Here is a 24,593-nt window from a genome sequence, read left to right as displayed (position 1 = left end):
ATCTCCATAATGAAGAACTCAGTAACTCCCAAGTCCTCTACTCAGGCCATCACAAACAACTTGATGGCAAAGCTGTCCTCAGATTCAGCTCCTGTTTGCTTCCTTTTGAATTCCAAGATTGTTCATAACAGTCTTAACAGCTGCTGTATCAAGCACTGACTGTGCCAGGTGCTGTGCTCTGCTTTGCACGTGTGGCTGTTACACTGAACATGCAAGGCAGCATTCAGGAAGCCTAGTGCAGTCATAAAACAGCTTTATGTCTTCATCCCCGCTCTTTCTTGAAATCTTTGCTTGCTCTTGGATTGCATCTAGTCACCAGGACAGACTTTACGTAATAGCCTAATGTCCATTTCACATTGATAGTTGAAACTCTGAATTTAATTAAAAATTAAAGCAACTCCCCTTCTTTAGCTTCTGTTAGGCTCCCACCTTTGGAGGGGAGAGTGGTTAACTTCTCTAATTCTCCATCTTGCTTCCTCCCTCCTCCGCTAAACCCCTTTACCACAGACTGAGGTTTCAGACACATCTATGTTGATGAAGCAGAATTGTAAGAATAGAGATAGGGGCAGAGACTACTAATGTCATCTGGCATTAGTAGTCTCTGAACTTGATGAGAGTTTAGCTGACTCTTTTCCTCTGTGCTTTTGTGGGTCTCTCTTACCTGCAGTTCCCTTGACCTAGATGGTTACACTTAAGTCTTGCTGCTTTCAGTTGCTCCCTCAGCCCCTGCTTTCTGGAATCTCCCACTACCTGCAGTTGGTCCCTTTCCCTTCCAGATGGCCCTCCTGCCTGGCTCACATCTGGTCTACGGGAAACACTTATGCACCTTTTGCCTCAACAAATTCTGGGAGTGCAGGCTGTTTCAAATGCAGCTGCCTCTCCTTGCTTTGTTAACAGCTGTCTAGCCTCAGACTTTTTCAGGCAGGAGTGCAGCACCAGCCACTGTTCCTGCACAAGCTTCAGAGGGCACAGGCCAGCTATTCTAGGGGTTTTCTTTCTGATTTCATGAATTGTTTCAAGAAAGCTGAGACTTGTGACTGTTTCAAAAAAGGGAGAAGGATGCTAATGGAGGGGGAGAACTTTGAGATGCTGAAAGGAGGGGGCCAAAGGGAAAGAAGGAGGAAGGATTGGGTGGGAGAAAATGAAGTCAAAGGATGCTTGTCCCTCTGACTGGGAGGAAGCGGGAAGGGCACCTAGGGGGCATTTGGTGGGGAAGGGCTGTTCACACCCAGTGGCCTTAACCTTCCCAGGTAGGAACCAGAAAATTAGAGAAGTTGCTTCATGTGGACCTAAGGGGGGTTGAGGAGTTTTGGGCAAAAGTTGTAGGATTTGCGGAAATGCTGGGCAAATGAGAAGAGGATTAGCTGGTGGCAATCAAGGCCAAGCTGAAATTCTGAAGCGTGCACTTTGTGTGAGCCCAAGTCCACATGGTTTCCTACACCCAGACCCAAAACTGGGGTCATTGACACACAGTCAGGGCTACACACACCGACTCACATCCATACACCTGCTTATTCACAGCTTTGAACACATTAACACATGGATCTGCACAGGGGATTTATTTTTATTTTTACTGCCATATAATTTACATACAATGCAGTATATAGATCTAAGTGTTCAGTTGGTTGGTTTTGACAATTTATACCCTTGTAACCTCCACTTCGAACAAGCTATAGAACATTTCATTCCAGAAAATTCCATTATGCTCCTTTTCATCAGTCCAACAACACATCTATTTTCTGATTTCTAGCACCATAGATTTATTTTGCCTGTTCTTTATTGTATATTTTTGTACACAATATACAAATACAGTGACATCCTCTTTGCTCCACCCCCACACGTATGCAAGGCACACACAGCCTTATATTCTGACTATTTTGTACTTTACACTAGGCTTAGCCCACAGTGGTGAGCTATCAAATTGTTGCTATTAGGTACACATGTGCTAACCTACCTTCTCTCCAAAATTGTACCTCAAGTGAAATATTTTAAATTTTTCCTTTCAGATCCTTGGAACTAAACAAAGAGTTAGAAAGGCGGTAATCATTTTACCTTGCATAGGAGTTTTCTTTATTTTCCTCTAGGTGCTCTAGGTTATTGGAAGATGGGAACATTTATTTTAAGACAGAACCATATTTGGACAAATAGCTTTAACTTTTAGTTTTGGCCCATACCTCCTGGAAGTCAAAAGTATTTAGCTCTCCAAGATACATTCTAGCAGGACAACTAGGAAGTGGTGGACTGGCCACAGCAGAGGTAGCAGGAAGCTGCTGGAAGATTCCCAAGAGCTGAGAGTTGCCAGTAGTGGCAGATCTGAGTCAGAAGCAGAGCCTTCACTTCCCCAGACCAGCCAGAGGTCAGGGGAGTAAAACCAAAGCTGAGTCCAGAGCCTGGTCAGGGCCAAGGACCCATGTCAGAGGAGCAGAAGGTGGGCTGTAAGCTCATTCAAGGAATGGGGAGAAGCAAGAGCTGGAGGCAGAGTTGGCGAGGTGAGACCATATATGGTGGCCATAGCCTTTGGGAGACTGTGTTGCAGTTCACTAGCCCTTACCTCCGATAGCTGTCTTGCTGTGTGGGTAGGCCTGTCAACCTCATAGGACCACTAGGTACCTTGGGTGTCGTAGGCCTAGGTTTGGGGACGTGGAGGTGATGGCAAGATAGAAGATAAGGGACAAGATGTAAGCAGCTGGGTGTAGGCCCCAGGCCCACATCTACTCCTTCTAAAATACAGAGATACTGGCAATCGCTAACAACAGGGCGTGGTGCCCTCTGAACTGAGAGATTTCAGGACACTTTTGCAGCTTCTGCAGCTCTGGGGTACTGTGGCCTGGGACTCTGACCTCTAGCTTTGTCAAGTTTCAGGCCACAGGGAAGGTGTCATGCTGGGATCAGGGAAAGACTGTATCAGATCCCTTAGGATACTGACCCTCAGGCAGTACCCCCTGTCCCCATCGCTTATAAACTTGGCCAGATCCTGCTCTGGTCTTTGGCTTGAGGTGCTTTGAATGGTGCTTTTTTTCTATTGGACTTGTAGCCATCACAGGCTCTTAGGCGAAGTTGAAAAGAAAGAGATAGGGTAGAAGTAAAGGAACTACCTGTTTCCTAAGCTCCTGCTCTAAGCTAGTTCCAGTGCTGGGCAATTTATATCAATGTAACATTCTTATACCATTTCTAGTATGTATTACTGCCTCGATTTGAAAGTAAGTGATACCTCTCACCGTGTTTAAGCCTTGGTCAGTTTTCCACAGAGAACCAGGGAGTAGTGAGGTTGTCTATCGACACTGACTCATATCTGTGTAGTCCTCTGGTCCCTGCTCAGCCTGAGCCAATAGCCCAAAGTGAAGCTCATGGTCTGGCTTCTCCAGGCACATTAAGTAATGCCTCTTCTCCACCAGAAGCAAATGGTCATCAATTGTGTCCACCTGGACTGACTGGGATGAGAATTAGACCAAGTTCTCAGTGTCCTGGAACTCTTGTGAGAAGCCTGGGGTCAGGCCCAGCCTCTGACAGCGTCAGTCAGAATGGAAGGCCCCAGGTGTTGATCAGGCACAGGGAGGCTGGAGAAGGGCTGAGTCCAGCCAGTTCTCAGGCTATGGCAACCCCAATTGACTGTTTTCCACATACAGCCATGCTTTCCCTGGAGCTAAGCTCGCCAGCCCAACTGTGGGACTGCTCTGGGCTGACTGAGAGAAAGCCACACACAAGTCCCATGGTTTAAAGTTCATGTCATCACAGGGAGGGTGAGGAACATTCCTCCTGGTGGGTGTCTAGTGTGTAAGGACAAGGCCTATGTTGGCACCCTGCTCTCCTAACGTAGGTGGCTTTGCTTGCCACCCAGATGGGCCAGTTAATAGGAAGATTGGTCTTTCACCTCATCAGACAGGATCCCCAGAAAGTGCTCCCTCTGACTTCCCATCCTACCTACCTGCCCCATCAGCTCTGCAAGAACTATCCCACTAAACACCCAGAAAGCCTCTTTAAGAAGAGCTATGCTGTGCTGAAAGAGTCCAAAGGGAAACGTCTTAAACTTGCCATTTTGACTCCACCATTATGAATAGGTCACCCAGAAAACAAGATTTCATAGAAATAATCAATACAAATGAAATTCACAGTGGCAGAAACCATGATTACCAAAGTCCGATACAATAAAAATCTGATTGAGGAATCAAATCTTTATTGTAAAATTCACATGGGAAAAAGACTTGATCTTGGGAAAAATAATCTTGGCTAAACATAACTGAAAGTGAAAAAAATTGGAATTGGTTAACTGAAATATAGAAAATTAATTAAGGAATTAAATTGGCTAAATGGACTTCATTAAGGAAAACACTTTTGGCAAAAACTCATCAGTAGTTTTATGGTTTTATGTAAAAATTCAATATCAAAATATTCTTAGGGCCTAAACAGTAGAGCGAGGAACATCTTAAACCCTGCAGAGTTCTGAGTAGTGCTGAAATGAACGTTAATGCTTAGTCTTCCACCCACCCAGGCTAGTGCTGCCCCTGATCTCAGCTCACAGGGCTGCATCATCTCTCAGAAACATGCCGTGAGGTTCAGGGACTGTCATCCCTCCTGTACTTTACTAGTGAGTGGGAGCAGTTCTTACCTGACCCTTTAGGAAGGAAAGAAGTCTGAAGGAGTTGATTCATGGGGCTGGGTTTTCACCTGGATGCTCAGAGACAATTCTGCTAGTGAATGAATAGATGAAGGTTGTAGTGAGGGAAAGTATGTGGGAGCTTGAAGATGGCTCTGAGAGATAGACCAGATAGGTTAGCAGCCAGCTTTTAGATTGGTTTACTGAAGTTGTGGGACTAGACACAAAACCCATCCTCTCTCCCCTGTATTCACCACCTCCACAATGGCTGGGGAAGGGCTTTCAGAGGGAGAGGACCTGATTGAGGAAGGGAATGGGGAAGTCCTTATGAGGAATCTACATGTGGCATCTATATGTATAGCATCAGGTCAAGATGGCCCATTGTTGAAAGCAGGAACAGTGACTAACTAATTTATATATTCAACACATGCTTATTGGGCACTGCTCTGTACCAAGAACCCTGGACACTGGATGAGAATACAGCAGTGAACAAGACAGGAAAGGTCCCTGCTCTTATGAGCCATACATTCCAGTGGGAGAAGACTGATGATATAGCTGGCAAACAAGTGAGTGTGATAATGTCAGGTAATAGCAAGTGAGGTGAAACAAAGAAACTCATATTTTGAAAAGATCACCCTGACTGCCATACCAAGATTAGACTGTGGGAAAAAAGCAAGAAACAAGAAATCAAGTTGGAAAGTATCATCAGAAGAGAGACAATAGTACTTTGGTTTCAGATGTTAACCCTGGAGATGGAGAGAAGTGGATGGATTTGGAATATATTTAGGTGTAGAGTTAATAGATTGGATGTGAGGGGCTGAGGGAAACAGGAATTAGGGATGTGGACTTGTGTAACTAGGTGGGTAATGGTACTGTTTATTGAGACTGAGAATACTAAAAGATAAACAAGTATTGAAGTGTGGGCATGTATGAATTAAAAGTTCAGTATTGGCCATGTTATATATGAGATGCCCATCAGGCATCCAAGTAGAGTCTGGAGCTCAAGGGGGAGGTCATGCAGGAGCTACAGTTTGAGACTCACTGGTATATGAGGGGCTAGATGAATCACCTAGGTTCTAGATCTTAGAGTGATGATTCTCAACTTGCGATGACTCTGCCCCCTTCTTCCAGGGGACATTTGACAACGTCTGGAACACTTAGTTGCTACAACTGGATAGGGGGAGGTTTGCTCCTGGCAACTACTGGGTAGAGGCCAGGGACACGGCTAAACATCTTATGATGTACAGGTCAGCCACACAACAGAGAATTTTCTGGCCCCAAATGTCAATGCTGATGAGATTGAGAAGCCCTGTCCTAGAGTGAGAGTATAAATAGAAAGGAAAGATGACTATGCCCAAGGACATTCTTATGTGAAGAAAGAGAGCTTCCTTCAAAGAAGACAGCAGGAACAGTTTGAGAGGTAGGAGAGAAGCCTGGAGAGTGTGTGTGGGGAAGGGAGTCCTGGAAGTAGAGAGTGCTGGGAAAGGAGGAATGCTCAACTGGGTTAAATGCAGCTAAACAACTCCATCCTTTGAACACAAAGGGAAGTGACTAATGGATTAGGCAAGATGGACATTGTTGATGACTTTGATAGCAGTTTCTGTGGTTTGATAGCTCCAGGGAGAAGGTTGTACCAGTAACCAACACATACTGAGTATTTATTTCCTTCCTACTCAGAATGCCTTACATGTAATTTCATTAATCCACACATAACAGATAGGTACTATTATGCTCATTTTACAGAAGTAGCAATACTAATATTACCCCCATTGCACAGAGGTGGAAACTGAGGCACAGAGAAGCTAATTATTCCCCATAAGGCATCTCATAGTAAGTGGCATAGCTAGGATTCAGACTTAGAAGTTTGGAGGTGAGGAAGTGGAGCCAGTAAGCCAATACCACCCTTTTGAGAAGTCATGCTGTAAATAAGAACAGATACAGGTACAGATAATGTTTGCATGCTGATAGGAATGATCCATGTGGAGGCTGAAATTGATAGAGGAGAGGCTGAGAGCTGAAGTCTTTGAGGTGAGAAGCATCCAAGGCCCATGTCTAGGAGTTGGCTTTTCCCAGGAGCATCATACTGGTAGTTCTGAAGTGGCCTCTAACTGTTTCAAGCAAGATTACCTACCTCTTGGATTCAACTTCTCCCCCTCCTGCCTCCTGCTGGCCTGCAGAGGCCTGCTAGGCAGCTTCTTTTAGCCCCCACCCCTGCTAAAAGGAAGCCTCCCTGCAGGAAACTGCTGCACAGGCCCAGCCCTTACCCCTCAGTATCCTTGGGGCACCAGAGACAGTCGTGCTCAGCAACTAGTATCTCAAGTGCAACCCTGCAGTCAGGAACCAAAGCCCAGGCTGGCCGGTGGTTCTGTTAATACGCATCAGGGATTCTCCACCCAACTTTGACCTTCATAATCCTATCAAAAGCCTCCCCAGAGTCTTCACTTATCACTCTATCCCAACTCTTGCCATACCAGGCTCCTTTGAGCTCTCAGATAATGTTCTTGCCTTCACCCTTTCTCCCTCCTCCACCTGGCTAAGTCTTGCTTAGCCTCTTCTCTCAGCTTAGCAGTTACATCTCAGACAGCCCTTCTCTGATTTCTCCCAGCTAGGCAAGGCCCTCCTGTTAGTTCTTCCTCTGACATGAGACACTGACCCTTTTATAGTGCTTTTCCTACTTGTATTTTTTTTGTCCGATGTCTGCATTCCGCTCTAGACTGTAACCTTCAGAAAGGGGAGTCTAGTTTACCATAGTTATTTCAGGTGCCTGGCCTGTAATAGATTGCTCAGTAATATGCTAAAAGAACAAATGAGTTGGTGACTATTTTACAGTCTACTTGGTATTTATATGGCTCAGATATGTTGTGTTCAATATTTCATTCTCTACACATTTTTTACTACAAAATTTGGAAGCTTTCCTTATCACTTCCATGGTTACTTTCATATTTGTTCGAAGGTGTGTTAAGAAAGAGTTTAATCCAATATCTTACTTTGTGACCATTCATTTGAAATAGAAAGAGGTACTAAGCTTTACATTATTGCTTCTTCCCAATAGGACGATGGGTTTGGTTTTATGTGAACCTATAGAGCTTTACAACATCTTGAATCAGGTCACAAAACTATCCAGATTGACTGAACCTAACTATCTCTGTTTATTGGGTAAGTACTTAAAAATATATATATATTGTGAATAGTGTCCTTCAAACATTTGTTTTTGATGAATCAACAAACTTTTCAGGATGGGGGAATAAGTGACTTTAGAAATCTATTAAACTCATTAGGCATAGCTTAAAATGCTACGACTGTTACATAACTTGGTAGTCATTCCAGATTAAATCTAGAAGAGAATTTCCTGTAAGATTCACGTTCTGAGTCCTCTTGTTTTAGTGAAATATTTCAAACATTGAACATACATAGTAGTACTAATAAATACCCATGTACTCACCACTCAGATTTAACATAATAAATTAAATGTTACACACACAGATGTACCCCTCTTTTGTACCCCATCCTGATCCCATTTCTTTTCCAGAGATAACTGCTTCTGTATTTCTACATCTTTATTGCATATGCAGGCATCCTCAAATAATGTGTGGTTTAAACATTTACACAAATAGTACCATAATATATCAACATTATGCAACCTGCTTTTTTTTAACTTAAGATTATATTTTTGAGATTTTTTTTCCCCCCATGTCTAAATGTGAAGATCTAATTTATTTAACTGTTAATTGGGATATGTATCCATTCCTAATTGATTGCAATGTGTTGCTTGCACTGTGTGGTTCTTTATGGATAGTGAATGACTTTGTATCTCCCTCCTTATTCATGTACAAGAGTTTCTTCAGGATATTTACCTAGAAATGTTATTGCTGAGTTGCAAATTCAGCTTCACTACATTATTGTCAAGTTGCCCTCCAAAAAGATTGTATCAATTTACACTCCCATCATCAGAGTAAGAAACATACCTATCAACATCTGGTTTTGTCAGCATTTAACATTTTTGCAATCTGGTATGAATTTCTGTTATGATGTTTTTTCACTCCAATTTAAAAAATTTTGATAAAATACATATAACATAAAATTTACAATCTTAACCATTTAAAAACTACATACAGTTCAATGTTATTAAATACAATCATAATGTTGTGCAACATTGTGCCCCATCACCCATCTCCATAGCTCTTCATCTTGTAAACTGTAAAACTGGAATTTTGTACCCATTAAACCATTCCTCATCCCCTCCCCCAAAATGGCAACCACCATTTTACTTTCTGTGTCTATGATTTTGACTATTCTAGGTACCTTGTGTAAGTGGAATCATACAGTATTTGTCTTTTTGTGACTGGCTTATTTCACTTAGCACCATAATGTCCTAAAGTTTCATCAGTATTGTAGCATATTACAGAATTCTTCCTTTTTTAGGCTGAATAATATTCCAGTGTATACCACATTTTGCTTATCCATTTATCCATTGATAGACATTTGGGTTGCCTTCCACATTTTAGCTATTGTGAGTAATGCTGCTATGAACATGGGTGTACAAATATCTCTCTGAGACCCTACTTTTACTTCTTTTGAATATATACGCAAATGAAATTGCTGGGTCGTATTGTAATTCTATTTTTAATTTTTTGAGGAACTGCCATATTGTTTTCCATAGAAGCTGCACCATTTTACATTCCCATCAACAGTGCACAAGCATCTTAATTTCTCTACATCTCTGTCACACTTGTTATTTTGTGTATGTTTTTTTTATAGTAACCTTTCTAATATGTGGGAGGTGGTATCGCATCGTAGTTTTATTGCATTGTAGAGTACATAGATAACTCCTAAAACGCAATAAAAAAAAAAACCCGATTCAAAAATGGGCAAAGGACTTGAACAGACATTTCTTCAGAGAACATAAGCAAATGGACAATAAGTACATAACAAGATACTTGACATCACTAATCATCTAATTTACTGTTGATTTTATCTAATGGTTTCTTCATTTCAGTTATTGTCGTCTTCATTTCTGACTGGTTCTTTTTTATGTTTTCTATCTCACTAAGATCATTTATTCTTCCATTAGGTTCATTGAACATCCTTATAACCAGTGTTTTTTTTTTTAATTTATTTTATTTTATTATTATTATTTTTAATGCCTACAGCACCTGGTATTCCTAGGTGGTCTCCCATGCAAGTACTAACTAGGCCTTACCCTGCTTAGCTTCTGAGATGAGATAAGGTTGGGCACGATCAGGGTGGCATGGCCATAGACTATAACCAGTGTTTTGAACTCTCCATCTAGTAGATTGCTTGTGTCCATTCTGTTTAGTTCTTTTTCTGGAGTTTTGTTCTGTTCTTTCCTTTGAGACATGTTTCTTTATCTCCTCACTTTGGCTGTCCCCTGTGTTTGTTTCTATGTGTTAGGTAGATCTCCTACATCTCCCAGTCTTGACAGAGTGGCCTTATGCAGTAGATGTCCTATGGAGCCCAGTGGCACAGTCTTCCTGAACCAGGTGCTCCAGGGGTGTCCCTTGTGTGGGTTGTGTTTGCTGTCCTATTGTAGTTGAGCTGTGATTTCTATTGGCATGTCAGTGTGTGGGATTGATGCTTAGGCTGATGGCTGCGAGGACTGGCTGTGACTACAGTGGACAAGCTGTTGTGTGGGGGTTGACCCCACAGAACAGGATTTGCTTTAGCGGGGCTCTGGTGCCTGCCAAGTCCACCCTTCGGGTTTGTCATTTGTGACATTAATTGGTGTTTTCCGGTGCAGTCTAAAGCTGGTTCTGGGGCCTCTTGGGAGGGGCTCTGTGCAGGCCAGGGTCAGCTGCTGCCTGTGTCAGGCCCAGGGCCACCTAGTAGGAGCTAAAAAGTGATCTGTGGTTGATAGCTGCCTGTGCTGGGCTTGGAAGCATCTAGGAGTAGTTCTGCTGTAAACTGATGCCAGCTGCCACTATTGCTAGGCTTGGGGCTGCTTAGCAGTTGGTACAGGGAACACTGAGGCCAGCTGCTGCTTGTTTGGGGTTTGTGGACCTTTGAGAGATTTTAGGAAAGTCTGCAGTGTGAGCCCAGGTCACCACTTGTATAGATTAGCTTCTGAAAGAAGTTTGGGCCGGGTGTGTGAATTGGGTGGGGTAGGGTCTCAGGGAATCACCAGGGTGGGATGAGAGCTGTGTTAGCTGGGTTAATGGAGACTCAGATTTGGTGGCTGCCTGCGCCTTGCAGGCTGTAGAGTGGGAGGGTTCAATATAGGAACGATGGTGCCCACCATCACTTTTGCCTGTACCTGCTTAGGGCAAGTGTGAGAGAGTGAGTCTGTGCTCAGGCCCTTTAAGAGAACACCTGGGTCTCCAGCAGCTGTCCATCTCACCTGGACTGAGTCTCTGCTGATTTTCACAGCCAGCTGTTGTGGGGAACTCTTCAGCACTGGTGCTCTGAGCTGGAAAGCCCTGTGTGGGACTGAGACCCCTGCTCCTCAAGGAGACCTCTGCAGCCAAGATACTCCTCCTGATACTTAACTGCCACACGTGGGTGTGGAAACTGCCTGTTCCACATCTTTGCTTCTCCTACCAGTCTTGTCGTGGATTTTTTTTTATATTCTTAGTTATAGGAGTTCTGTTCAGCTTGTCATCAGGTGGCTCTTAAGGGTGGCTGTCCTATAATTTAGTTGTAATTTTGATGTCATGGGAAGAGGCTAGCACAATGTTTATCTGTTTTGTCATCTTGACCAAAGGATTAATGCTTTTCCTAATCTTTCATGTCGCACTGCTAAAATGTGAAATCTGTCTAAAAGAGATAATCAGATAAAAGAAAATAAATAAAATATAAGGTGATTATTTTGGAAAAGAATCTGTGAGGTCATAGTTGTTTGAGATTTCCTATTGAGATCATACTCTATTTTATCACAACGAATAACGATTAGTAGCAAGAATTGCCAAAAATCCTATGTTGAATTCTTTCATGTTCCTTGATGACTGGCCAGGGAAGCAGCAAAGGAGTTTGGGAGTACATACTCTTGTTCATACAAAGTGCCCTCATAGGATGAATTGCAGGGTAGGTACAATTCATTTGAAGTCTTATCTGTAGAAAGAGGCTGTTATGTGTCAGTCAAGACACCCACTAGTTTGTGGAGATCCCTCAGAAAGTGTGAATTTTTAATCTGGATTGTACTTGAGTTTCACCAGCCTTTTTCATTGTGTTCATAAGAAGTTGCGGGTGATCTGCCAGCACTCACACTACCTCTTTTATCCTGAGTTTGTTGTGTAATTGCTATCTATGGCTTTGGAATCTCACAAGTGACATTCTGTATAATTTGAAGGAATAACCATGTCTCCTTAGTTTCCTCATTCCAGGTTTGCAGTTTCCAAATATCACTTAGAATTATTTATTCAGGTGAGTGGCCATATGGATACTAACCTTCTATGAAGAAAGCAAATATATGATTTACACTGCCATTTAGGAAGTGGCTGTATCCAAACAGGCTCCTACCCCAAATTACTAATAGTTGGCATTTGAGATAAAAATCCATTCACTGTAGAGCCTAGTGTTGATTTATTGCAAAATTAAAACTGAGAGCTGTGAATTTAATATATCCATTCAGAATGAATAATATATGAAAGAAAGATTCTGGCATAGGTATAAAATGTGAAAATCAAAATTATGGATAGAACCTGAATAGTTCATTTGCTCACAAACTTGTACACACTAATATTCTGCAAAAACAAAACTAAACTAAACAAAACAATGGCAGCAAAGAAAACTGCCCTTTGATTTTTTTCATTGACTCATTGGTTATTCAGTAACATATTGTTAGAAAACTGCCCTTTTGCAAACAAGCCTAAAAGCATCCTTCCAAAGAGACTGAAGTCAACATGCATATATATGTATAAAGTATTACAATTCAACACAAATGGTATTACTAGAAAAAACTGCTCAGGTTAAAACAACAACAGTAAAAAAAACAACAACCTCTTAAACCATTAAAGCACCAAATTTTCTTTAAAAATCAAAATCACTGTTTTTAGATGATTAACATACACAAATAAGAACAAATAAGAAATATTGATCAAAACTCAGGACATAAATACCTGGACTGATATAATGTTGATTGTCGAATTTTTCTTCAATTTAAATTTCTTTTATCATCTCTAAAAAAGCTTTTAAAGTGCTAGCATTATATAAAGCTGCCAAATTCTTCAAATAATTTGCTATTAAGTATGCCAATTTTTGTAGAGCTAAACAAGGAACTAAGTATAAACCGAAGTGAAATAGGAAGATAGTAAAAAACTGACAGGTTGTAGCTGGACAAAGCACTAGAATGCTATTATACTGTCTTGCTTTCTCATTTCAGTTAAACACATAAGCTAACAAATTAGGTGACTGCTGGTTTAGTACACTGACTCCCTTGGATTTGCTAAAATTTATACAACAACCAATAGGCATACATAAAGTCCTAAGGAAAAGAATGCCACTTAAAAATCAACATCAGATACTAAAACAGCCTTAAAAATAAACGGTTGTCTACCACTGTGAATGAATATGAAGTATAATAGATCTTACAAACTAAGAACCAAAGCTCTTGAGCTGACAGAAGGAAGCGGCAGATGGCCTGGGCTCAGGGCCCAGAGCCTGGCTCCAGGGATGCAAACTGCACTTTCCAAATCACCAGCCACACAGAGTTTCTGAGTAGAGGCCAAGGGGTTAGCCAGAACATCTCCTTTGGGACCCACAGATCTTTCCCATGCCAACTCCGTAACCCAGGCCTTGCTTAGGGGATGAAGGTGCGTGTAGGTCTCCCTCAGAGAACTCCTGTAGACCCCTCAATGTAGGTATCTAGACCACAGGTCAGCAAACTGTGGCTCACTGGCCGAATCCAGCCTGCTGCCTGGTTTTTATGGCCCATAAACTAAGAATGGTTATTACATTTTCAGTGGTTGAAAAAAAAATCAAAGAACAATAATATTTTATGACATGGGGAAATTATATAAAATTCAGTGTCCATAAATAAAGTTGCATTGGAACACACACACACACACACACACACACACACAAATATCATCATCACTGGCCACAATACCTAGAATCCGAAGACTCGTTCAAAAGTTTAATTACTCCTGTTCCTCAGCTGCTTTTTCAAGGATGTATACATTAATCAAAGGGTTATTGAAGTGCTAATCTTTTTCCTTTTGGAAAGAACAAGCACAGAAGATACAAAAAAAATCTCCCTCAGCTGCTTAGACTGCCAAGACCTTCTTTGCATTTTTTTTTTTTTACCAGTTTTCTTGTGGAACTAGCTGAACCCCATTTAATCCAGAATCATCACTACCCTCTGACATGTTGTCACTTGGGTCACCTCCATCATGACTGGATGCCTTCATTATCATCAGTTTTCTGAGACTCATTTATTGTCATGATAATAGAAGGTAATACCAGGACAGTTTTGGACACTGCTTCACGTTTTTCTAATGGTGGGGGAAGAAGCAGGGCTGAAATTGATTCTTCTACTACTGAGTCTTTACCGGGAGGATTCTCTGTTGGGTCTTGATCCTGTCCATTTTCATTTCACAAAAAGCATAGTGTCAACCTGACATTCACTATCTGAACTCTCGCTCTCTGTCATGTTCATATTTTGTTCAGAGGATGAAATACCAGTAGATACCTCCATATCTGCCTCTTCTGCTCCTACCTTCTGAAGAGGGGCTTCTCCATTTCCTTCCCTTCGGAGAACAGTTTTTTTTGGGTGCGGGGGAGACTCTTCTTTTAAGTTTCCCTTCAGAAGCAGTATTGGTGATGGTGGTAAGAGATCCTGGGCACCTGCACTTTCCTTTGGATGTTGTATTTTCCTTTAGAGCAGTGGTCCCGAACCTTTTTGGCACCAGGGACAGGTCATCCTATGAGAATCTATTGCCTGATGATCTGAAGCGGAGCTGAGGCATTGATGCTAGCGCTGGAGAGCAGGGAGCCACTGGGGAGCGGGGAGCGGCTGCAAATGCAGAAAAATATCCCCCCACTTCACCTCCTGCTATGTGTCGGGTTCTTAACAGGCCACAGAACTTATGGGTCAGCGGCCCCCAGGATTGGGGACTCCTGCAGATTCACTCTGCATGTTGGACTTATCCTTTTTGTTATTTTTTTAGGAAGGAGATTTTTTGGGAATGGGCATCTCGTGAAGAGGAAGCCCTATGGGAGAAGGTCGTTTTACCTGAGCAGTCCCCCACCCCACCAGAAGCAGGCACCTCCCACCTAAGAAAGCTTCTGAACAGGCTCCTTCTGAGCAGGCTTGATGCTTTTTTTAACTCGACTTACTTTTCAGAATTTTCATCTTTGTACTTGTTTTTTCATGCGGGTATTTTGCTTTTTATTCTCTATTTTGCTGTCAACTTTTGGCACTTCCTAACTATTTTTTGATCTGCTTTCTATTTTCTTTTTCTTTTTTTGTTACAGGTTCTTCATCATTCACAGGATCATTTAAGAAATGAGCTACAACTTCTATCTTCCTGTAGCTTTTCTTGGTTTTATAGAATTTTTCTGAATTATTGCCTGTATGCATATCCATCTTTTTAGTCTTTGTTGCTGATTTGTGAGTTCTAGTAGACACTTGGGTTGTTTGAGGCACTACTAAAGTCTTTTTCTTTTTTGAAATATTATCTTTCTCTCCACTTTTACAGACCATTATTGATTTTTTTTTATATTGCTTTTGTATCTAGCAACCTTGGTGTGCTCTCTTACTAATTTTAATCGTTTGCTATTCTCTTGGACCATCAAGTTGTCTGTGTATAATAACAGTTTTATTTCTTCCTTTTCAATTCTTGTATGCTTTACTTATTTTTTTCTTATCTCACTAAATCACTGTGCCCTTTGCCCTCCAGTACAGTTTTAAAGAAGATAGTGATAGTGAGCATTTTGTCTTGTTTTTCACTTTTCTGATCAGAAATATGTTTTCTGTAGATATTTAGGAAGGTACCAACCAGGTTATAGAAGTTACCTTCTTTTTCTAACTTACTAAGAATATCTTTGATGGTATGAATTGAAAATTTTGCATCTTTTGCAGTGAAAGTACAAATTTTCTTCTTTAATATCTTAATGTGATTTTCAAGTATTACCAGTTCCTGCTAGATATAATATATATTTTTGTGTGTGTACACTATTAGATTTGGCTTACTATTCATTCAGATCTTATCTGTATTAATGAGTGAAATTAGTTTACGATATACTGTGTTTAATTTCACTTGTTTTTAAGCCATACAGACCATGTACTTACTTCCTTTGCTCAAGAATATTTTAAGAGTCACTCATGTTTTTGTACATAGCTATACTATAGTTTGTGCATTTTTCTTGCTATGTGGTGTCAAAGATAAACAATGCCAGATGCTACAGTGGTAAGTATGGATTTTAATCAGTAATATACTATTGCAATAGAGAAAAGAGTGAACTGAATTCAACTTCAGTTCGTATAGAGGTGACAGGGTATTTTAAAGGGAGAGTGAGGGAGCAGGGAAGGGGGCAAGCAGGGGGTCAGTAGAGTCAGGGAAGTGAAAAATTACAAAAAGAGGGGAACTGGCCCATGTGAAACCCATCAGGGTTTGCTAACTGGTGCCCATCAATGTTAGGCTCTTACCCTCCCCAGAAGCTGGGAGACAGGGGCCCTATCATCAGGTGTTCATTGGCTGGAACAAATAGTATGTTTTTGTGGCAGCCTAGAGTTTTCTCAGGCAGGCACTTTAAGGGGGAACTGGGGTCGTCCTTGAGTGTGGCCTTGAGCTGTTTCTAAAGATGTCTTAAAATAAAGATCTCTTCAGATGTCTTTATAAATTCTGGATACAGGCCTCCTGTTAGTTATTTATGTTACAGATATTTTCTCTCACTCTGTGGCTTGCCCTTTTATCTTAATGTTATATTTCATTGAAAAGAGATGGAAGCTCTTAATTTGAAAAATTAGAATTATCAATATTTTCTTTTGTGGTTAGTGCTTTCTTATGTATTTTTTTAATAGACTTTATTTTTTGTTGGAGCAGTTTTAGGTTCACAGCAAAATTAGCACCAGATAGAGTTTTTATATACTCCCTGCCCCCACACAAGCATAGCCTTTCAAACTATTAACACCCAGTAACATCATGATGTATTTGTTATAACTAATGAACCTACTTTAACCTATCATTATCACCCAAAGTCCATAGTGTACATTAGGGTCCATTCTTGGTCTTGTTCATTTTGTGGGTTTGGACAAATGTATAATGACATATATCCATCATTGTAGTATCATACAGAGTAGTTTTACTGCTCTAAATATCCTCTGGGCTCTATCTGTTCATTCCTCTCTCCCCACTAACCCCTGGCAACCACTGATCTTTTTAATTTATCAACAGTTTTGCCTTTTCAGGAATGTCATGTATTTGGAATCATACAGTATATAGACTTTTCAGATTGGCTTCTTGCACTTACTATGCATTTAATTTTCCTGTCTTTTCATAGCTTGGTAGCTCTTTTCTTTTTAGTATTGCACACTATTCCATTGTCTGTGTGCATCATGGTTTATTTATCCACCCACCACTGACTTAAGGATATCTGCTTGCATCCAAGTTTTGGCAATTATCAATAAAGTGGCTATAAACATCTGTGTTTAGGTTTTCATGTGGTCATAAGTTTTCAGCTCATTTGGGAAAGTAACAGGAGTATGTTTAGTTTTGTTAAAAACTGCCAAACTGTCTGCCAAAATGGCCATACATCCTCACTAACATTTGGTGTTGTCTGTGTTTTGAATTTTCGACATTCTAATAGGTGTGTAGTGGTATTTCATTTTAATTTGCTGTTCCCTAATAACATATGATGTTGAACATCTTTTCATAGGCTTATTTACCATCTGTATATCTTCTTTAGTAAGATGTCTATTCATATCTTTTGCTCATTTTTTAATTGGGTTGTTTGTGTTCTTGTTGAATTTTAGGAACTCTGTATATTTTGGATAACTGTCTTTTAGTATTTATACATAAGGCTCGATTTATGTTCTATGTTCTTTACAACTTTGAGGAGCATAACAACATACCTGTCCTTGCAGGGGCATTAGAACCTTAGCCCCTAGGTTCTAGAATCTGAATTTGGGCCTGAAATTCCATGGGGGCATTTGGTATGAGCTCTCTCTGGCTTTGATTTCTCCTCTCTTCTGAACGTCTTTTGGGCCTCAGATAAAACTTTCCCTAAATTGAAGATACAAAGTCTTACTACCCCTTAATGGGGAGTTTGGGCATGGATGTCATAGGACAGGGGAGTCATGGTGTGGGCAGCTCATAGTAGTGGAACTACACCTTGAGTTTTAAACTAATAGTAACTATCACCTATCTGCCAAACAAATAGATGATGGTGATATAAGTTTTCTAAGTAGCTTGGTCATGTATTCCTTTGCAAATACAGTTATTTATTATAAATACTCTTCCTTTTCAGATGTGCGTTCCAAACGGGAGTACGACGAAAGCCATGTGATTACAGCCCTTCGAGTGAAGAAGGTATACTGGCAGAGTCAGAATCTTGGGCAGGTTGGCAACCTTATAGATAGGGGGCATGGAAGAATGGGAGATTATATCCTAGATCCGGGAGGTGGCACCTACTGTTGGACACTGTAGGCAGCAGAGGTAGGACCCCTCCCTACTCTTGCATCCACCATGAGGGTCTTTCACATTTCTCATACCCTCTAAGGTGTCCCCACCTGGCAACATGGTCAACAACTTTATTAAGCAAATATTGATTTAATTCTTTGATGTGCCAGGTACTGTTCTAGACCCTGGGGATAGAATAGAATGCAACATGCCCTTAATTCATTGTCACTGCCTTCATGGAGCTTCTGTTCTACTTAAGGAACATGATAAACTATATAGATAGTTACTATAACCCAAAGATGGAAGCCCCTCCCTTGTCTTTCCATTTCTTCCATTTTCATCTTCCTTTCTCTATTCCAACTTTTTAAAAAGACAGAGCCCTACAGCAGTCACCATGCAGTGAACCCCTTTTCTCCACCCCCACAGGGTATCTTGTCTCTCAAGTCATTGCCAAGCCTGGCAGCCTTCACTCAGGATCAATTTCCGATCTCTGCAGTCTTGACCACATTCTCTGCCCTTGACTTCCAGGCCTTCTCTTGCTTACATGGTTTCTTCTCTGTGTCTTTGGTTCAGCTTCATTTTTTCCTTCTGTTGCCTAAAAAAAACCACTGATCTATCCTTGGTCTCCTTCATATTTGTCAGTATACTTTCTTGCTTCAAGATGCCATCCAAGCTTCCAGCTTCAACTATCCACATGCAGTTTTAGCTGTCCTGTCATATTTACTTCTAAAATTTTGTCTTGTAAAATTCCCACTCTGCTGTTATGACTCCACCTCTGGCCTTTTCCCACACATAACTCAGCAGGGAGCATGGACCCTGGCTCAAGTATCTTTCTAGGATAAGCTTGCTGCCTACTTGCTTTCCCCAACTCAATCCATCATTATCTGTCCTGCACCCAGGATTTTCAATTCTCTGGTTCCTCTTCTAGCTCTTAATCCCCATTTCAGGCCTTTATCTGCTTTTTGCAAACTATTTAGAGCCCCTTCATGATGCATGGCTGTCAGTTTCCAACTCAGCTCTTAAATCTGCATATTCCTATGATTCTAGAAACACCCCCAACTCTAGAAAGAGACATTCTCTCCACCTTAGCCCCACAGAACCCCTCAGCCATTCTGACACCTCTGGACTCCCCTTCCCAGTGTTTTACCCAGCAGATCACAGGCCTTTAGGGAACTCCAAGCCCTAGCAGGACACAGAGACTCTGAACTCTGTGTTCAAGGCCTTCTAGATCTGATTCCACCTCCCTCTCCAGCCTCACTTCTAGCATGCTTCCACTTTCCTCTGACACCTCAGCGGCATTGCTCTGTTGTGTTTCCTTGGTTCTAAGATGCATGTACTTCCCCCATGTTTTAACATTTCTGAAATTGCAAAATATCCTACAAATTGACTTGCACTTTTAATGTGGCAGTATCTTTTCCCCCAAAGCACATGTGGTGGACATCTGTTGTTTCCTGCCTGGCACCGTACCCCGCCCCTCCCTTCCCTCACCCCACCGCCTTTTTTGAGGGGAACTCCTCCTCCCTGCTCAAACACTGGAGGTCTAGTGGTGCTCTCTAAAATAGTATCCAGACCTTGGCCACAGCAATTGGCCATGGGCCTAGGGTGAAAACTGAGCAAATCAGAATTGGAATTAGAAAAGGCAGCTCTTTCTTTTCTGGCGGTGAAGTTGGGAGGATGAGAGTCTGAGTGTCACTGGTGGCCATGACTTGGACCTCAGAAGAAAGTTGTCTGAGATGGTGGAGTGAGCATGCAGGGGAAGCAGAGAGGAGCAGTGTCTGAGAGGGAGGTCTGGGCTTTAGAGTCCTGGTTCAGGTTTTCCTGGGGACCAGTTGCTCCCTGCCCTGCCTAAAATGTTGTTATTTGCCAATAAATCTCCTTTTAATTTACATTCCCGATTGCAACTGTTGTTAAATTGGTGGTTCATCTTATAACCAATGGTCTCTTAAGATCTAGGAAATATAGTACTCGTGGTTCCTTGAGCACACTGCTCTGTGCGAGCACAGAAGTGTGTGTGCTTTGCTCATCATTGTAACCTGGATGTTCTTTCTGGTTCCTGGCATCAGGTAGGTGCTTAGAACCTATTGGTTGACTAAAATGAATGACTAGAAGCTGTTCCTTCTGCCTGGAACACTCCCCTAACCCTTGGCCACCTGGCATATTTCCACTTGTCCTTGTGGTCTCATCTCAAATGCCTCCTACCTTGTGAGCCTTTCTGAGTCCTCTAGACCAACTCTGGCATCCCCCTAGCCATTTTTAAATCTCTGTATTCCAGAACCTAGCAAAGTAGGTCCTGAATGAATGTTTATTAAATAAATGAATGAATGTAGAGCCACATCTCTCCCCACTCTCCCTCCTACTCCAGCCTCTGTGTGCTGTTTCCACCTTTTCCTTTTGCTCATGCTCTCCTCCACACTGAGAACCCCCCTTTCCTTATTATCACCTGTCTAAGTCCTGCTCATCCTCTGAGCGCCATCTGTTTCCTAATTCCTTTAGACAAATATAATTTCTTCTGTTTGAGTCCCAGAGAACTTCCCTGGTCTATACCTCATGGGCCTTACCTCACTGCTTTGTGGTAGGTAGATGGGTACTTGTTCTATCCCACCCGTAGGTCCTCTGTCAGTGCCTCTGTGTCAGCCAGACGGGCCACAAGGAACAGAGTCAGGCTCAGGTTCCCATGAGTAGCGGGGGCTTTTGGAAAGCATTGAGAACAAACGAGGACTTACTTCTCAGCTGCCGCCCAGCCAGTCTTCACAGAGCTCTGGAACACCCCATGGGATCCTGGGCAGTTCTGGTTCTGTGAGAGCTCATTCTCTCCCTGGTAGAAGACACCATTTGCTCCTGTGGTTGCCATTATGGTGACTCAGCCACTCCTGACTACTCTTCAGGACCTATGGACCTATTTGCTTCCTTTAACCATATTTATGGCTATCATGTGTTGGGCAGTGTTCTAGAAGCTTAGGATACATCAGTGACTATAAAAGGACAAATGTTCCCGCTCTTATAGAGCTTACATTTGAGCTTAGTCTGCCTTGTTATATCTGCTTGCTCGTGTTTCCTGCTTACTCAAGCCTCTGCTTACTGACCTCTTATGGGAGATTTTGGCTTCAGCCCTCACAGACAACCACTCCGCCCCAGAGAGAGAATGTGTTAGTTCATTTGGCGGGTCAGTAGACCAGCTGTTCTTTGGCCAGGCATTTATCTCTGATCCAGTCACCTGTGGTCAGCTTTTCACAGCAGGGGATGTGGGTGTGGAAGATCTTTGGAATTTAGCAGACTCTGGTCAACTCTTAGTGCTTCTTTGCCCATGTGTGTAGTCAGGAAAACAGGCACAGTCCTACCTTCAGCTCCAACCATTGCTGGTGTACAGAGAATATTTGTTCAACTGAACCCACCCACCAACACGCCTCTTTTGTGGTTTCTTTAGAAGGCAAATGAATATCTTATCCCAGAGTCTGTGGATCTGGAGTGTGTGAAGTACTGTGTAATATACGATAACAACAGCATCTCCCTGGAGATAATCCTAAAAGGTGATGACAATGACAACTCTGACGATAGTGGAGAAGGTGGGTTTTTATACTAGCCACAGAACAATAGTTTACAGTTGTTGAACACTTTTGCTGCATGCCAAGTGTTCTACCTGGGTCAACCCTGCAAACCCTGGGTGCAACCCTGTAACCCTGGGTGCAATCTGCAAAACATCCATATGAGGATGGCAATATGAAGAACTGGAAAGAGTCTGAGACTTTTCCTTTCTTGCAAGATGACACATGAGTCTGCCACAAATTTCGTAGATGCTAACCAAAGACGTGAGGCTCCTGGATCAGAGACAAAGGACTTTATTATCAGAGCAATAAAAGTACCCAGAATGTCATCATTTTCCTGCACTGGTACCCCAAATCCCAGTTCTCATAGGGTGACATGAAGAGAACCAAGTACAACTATCCATGGAGTATATTGTATTATAGAAGAAGAGCTCTGAGCTTAGGGGCCTGAATTTGTTATCATTGGCAGAAAGCCTGTCTGTCCTTGGCTCTGGAGGGAGAAACTATGTCTGTCTTCCAAGGCTGTTGGTGATACAAATATCCTTGAAAAGCTAGTGTCTTTGTTCAAAGGACATGTAGAGATGTGAGAGACTGTGGAGAATTATTTCCTAATATATAACAGTCCCACTTTATAGATAGGAAAGTTGGGGCCCAGAAAGGCAAAGTAACTTGCCTGAGGTCCCATACCTAGTGAATTAGTTATCTGTTGCTATATAGCAAATTACCCCCAAACTCAGTAGCTTAGTATAACGAGCATTAATTATCTCTTAGATTTTATGGGTCCAGAATTCAGGAGCAGCATAGCTGGAAGATTCTGGTATAGATTCTGGTATAGAATCTGAGGTTGTAGTCAAGATGCCAGTCAGGGCTGCTGTCATCTAAAAGTCTGACTGGGCCAGGATGATCTGCATTTGAGATGACTTCCTCACATGGCTATAGCCAGGAGACCTCAGTTTCATTCTGGCTGTTGGCAGGAGATCTCAGTTTTTGCCGCATAGATCTCCCCATAGGACTGCTTTCACGGCCTCATGACATGGCAGCTGCTTTCCCCAGACCCAGTGATACAAGAGAGAGGGAGAGAAAGGGGAAGCCACATGCCCTTTATGACCCAGTTTTAGAGCTTATACACAGTCACTTCTATTCATTAGAAGGAAATCACTGAGTATAGTCTTCCCTCAAGGGGAGAGCAATTAGACTCAGCCTTTTAAAGAAAGGCATTTGAAAGAATCTGTGGACTTTTTAAAAACCACCATATCTAGTAAGTGGTAAGGCCTGGATTCACACTCAGGCAGTTTGGCTCTGTTTAATCTTCTAAGGCCTGAGTAATGATGTTAAAGAACAGTGCAAAGTCACTCCAGCCCCAAGCTGGAGCATTAAAATGTTGTTGGTTCTAATCTGCTTTACTGAGGCTCTGGAGCGTTCTCCATTCAGCCCCCGCTTTGGGTTGATCACCAGTGGCCATTGGCACAAGGGCCTCTGCTGTTTGTGGCTCAGTCACTAATAATATGTAGGTGGGTCCATGGGCTAGGTCATTCACAGCAGCAGTCACTGGGTGGCACTAGGCTTCCACCTTTAAGAAAACCAGTCCTCCCAAGAGGTCCTTAGCCAGGAAATTATCCCCTCTTCCCCAAGCTCATTGTGCTGGGCTCTGGCCTACAATCCCAGGAGGCTGGACCCTGAAACCCTAGGAAACAGTGGTCAATAAAGATAACCCCCTCTATGTTCTATAAGTGATTTCACCGTCCCGTGGAGTCCCTGTTCTCACTAGGTAGGAAACCACAATCACGAAACAACAATACAACAAAACGAAAACCACACAGGTACATGCCTTGCCCTCTCAAGGCACCTTTTCTCCTTTAACATGGCATCATCCAGGTAAATACAGTCTTTTGGATAAAAGACCATTTCTCACCACTACCTTCTCCTTTCCACTGGTAACTACCCACCTCCCTGACCATCAAGGCAATCTAGGCAATCTAGGCACGGGGGGAGACTTTATTACATCCTAAAAGTGGGCATCAGTTTCTGTATAGTCCTTTCCTGCTAGCTTCTGGATGAGGTGCAGCTCAGCCTATATGGCCTTTGGCCATGGGCCTCTGTTCTTGCTATGCCTGTGGCCAAAATGTCCATGTCTAGTGTAAGTCATGAGTGACTCCCTCCCCCTAGCCATGTACAGCGTTGGTTCCTAGGGGACTCTGCCCTGTGCCCTCCTACCCAGGCTGCCCCTGGCCTTCTCTATGTGCTCCTGATCCCTGGGCCTGCTATGGCTTCCCTTGTTTCTAGCATTAGGTTAACCACACCCTATGTCTGCTGTGGGGGGTTTCAGAATCCTAGTGGGAAATAGGGCACAAGTTGTTTTTAGTCCCTTCCCCCAGCTGGTGTGTTTCTACCACCTCAGCTGGGTGTCTTCTTAGGAGCTACGAAGTGTCTTCCCTTGTCTTGGCCTCTGGGACTCTCTCTCCAAGCTCCTTTCAGCATGCACAGGGCAGCCTCTTCTTGTATGAACGACATTTCCCTTATGTTAAATCATCCTTCTTGGCAACACATGGATATAGACCCATACACTGGGCTTGTGATCGGGTGCCAGTAGAGTTCTCAGGGCCAGGATACCAACTGTGAAGGGAAGCTTTGAGAATTTTGGAATTCCTTTTATTCTCCCTCAACAAAGCCTGACTTTTAAGACAATTGTCTGGCTTTGGACCTCATAGAATTTAACTTGAAGCTCAAGCTGAGCCCTGACTCCTTGTACCAGGTGGTTGCCCCCACCCCCTGAAGCAGTGAGCACCCCAATTCAAAGTATGGGAAACCTCATGTCAACAGAGAATTCAAGATTAATGGGAATAAAAATGAACAAATTTAATGTTTCAAAAATATTAACCCCAT

At 42.4% G+C, this 24,593-nt stretch overlaps 1 protein-coding gene across 7 annotated transcripts in view; it reads left to right on the top strand.

Annotated features, from left to right (window-relative positions):
• The window catches only part of STYXL1 (serine/threonine/tyrosine interacting like 1), a 52,041-nt gene that overhangs the window by 2,335 nt on the left and 25,113 nt on the right, over positions 1–24,593 (top strand). For 3 of the 7 annotated variants that reach the window (XM_039849335.1, XM_039849332.1, XM_039849333.1), the window contains exons 2-4: positions 7,647–7,750; positions 18,017–18,078; positions 21,593–21,731. In XM_039849335.1, coding sequence (XP_039705269.1) covers positions 7,651–7,750; positions 18,017–18,078; positions 21,593–21,731 — 301 coding nt within the window. In that variant the 5' untranslated portion in view covers positions 7,647–7,650. Of the gene's footprint in view, positions 1–5,841; positions 6,015–7,646; positions 7,751–18,016; positions 18,079–21,592; positions 21,732–24,593 lie in introns of all 7 variants that reach the window. The other 4 variants (XM_039849337.1, XM_039849338.1, XM_039849334.1 and 1 more) reach the window with 3 other exon arrangements.

The sequence above is a fragment of the Pteropus medius genome, unplaced genomic scaffold (assembly GCF_902729225.1).
Source record: "Pteropus medius unplaced genomic scaffold, Ma_sr-lr_union100, whole genome shotgun sequence".
NCBI lineage: Eukaryota > Metazoa > Chordata > Mammalia > Chiroptera > Pteropodidae > Pteropus > Pteropus medius.
This window is presented reverse-complemented; position numbering and strand designations above follow the sequence as displayed.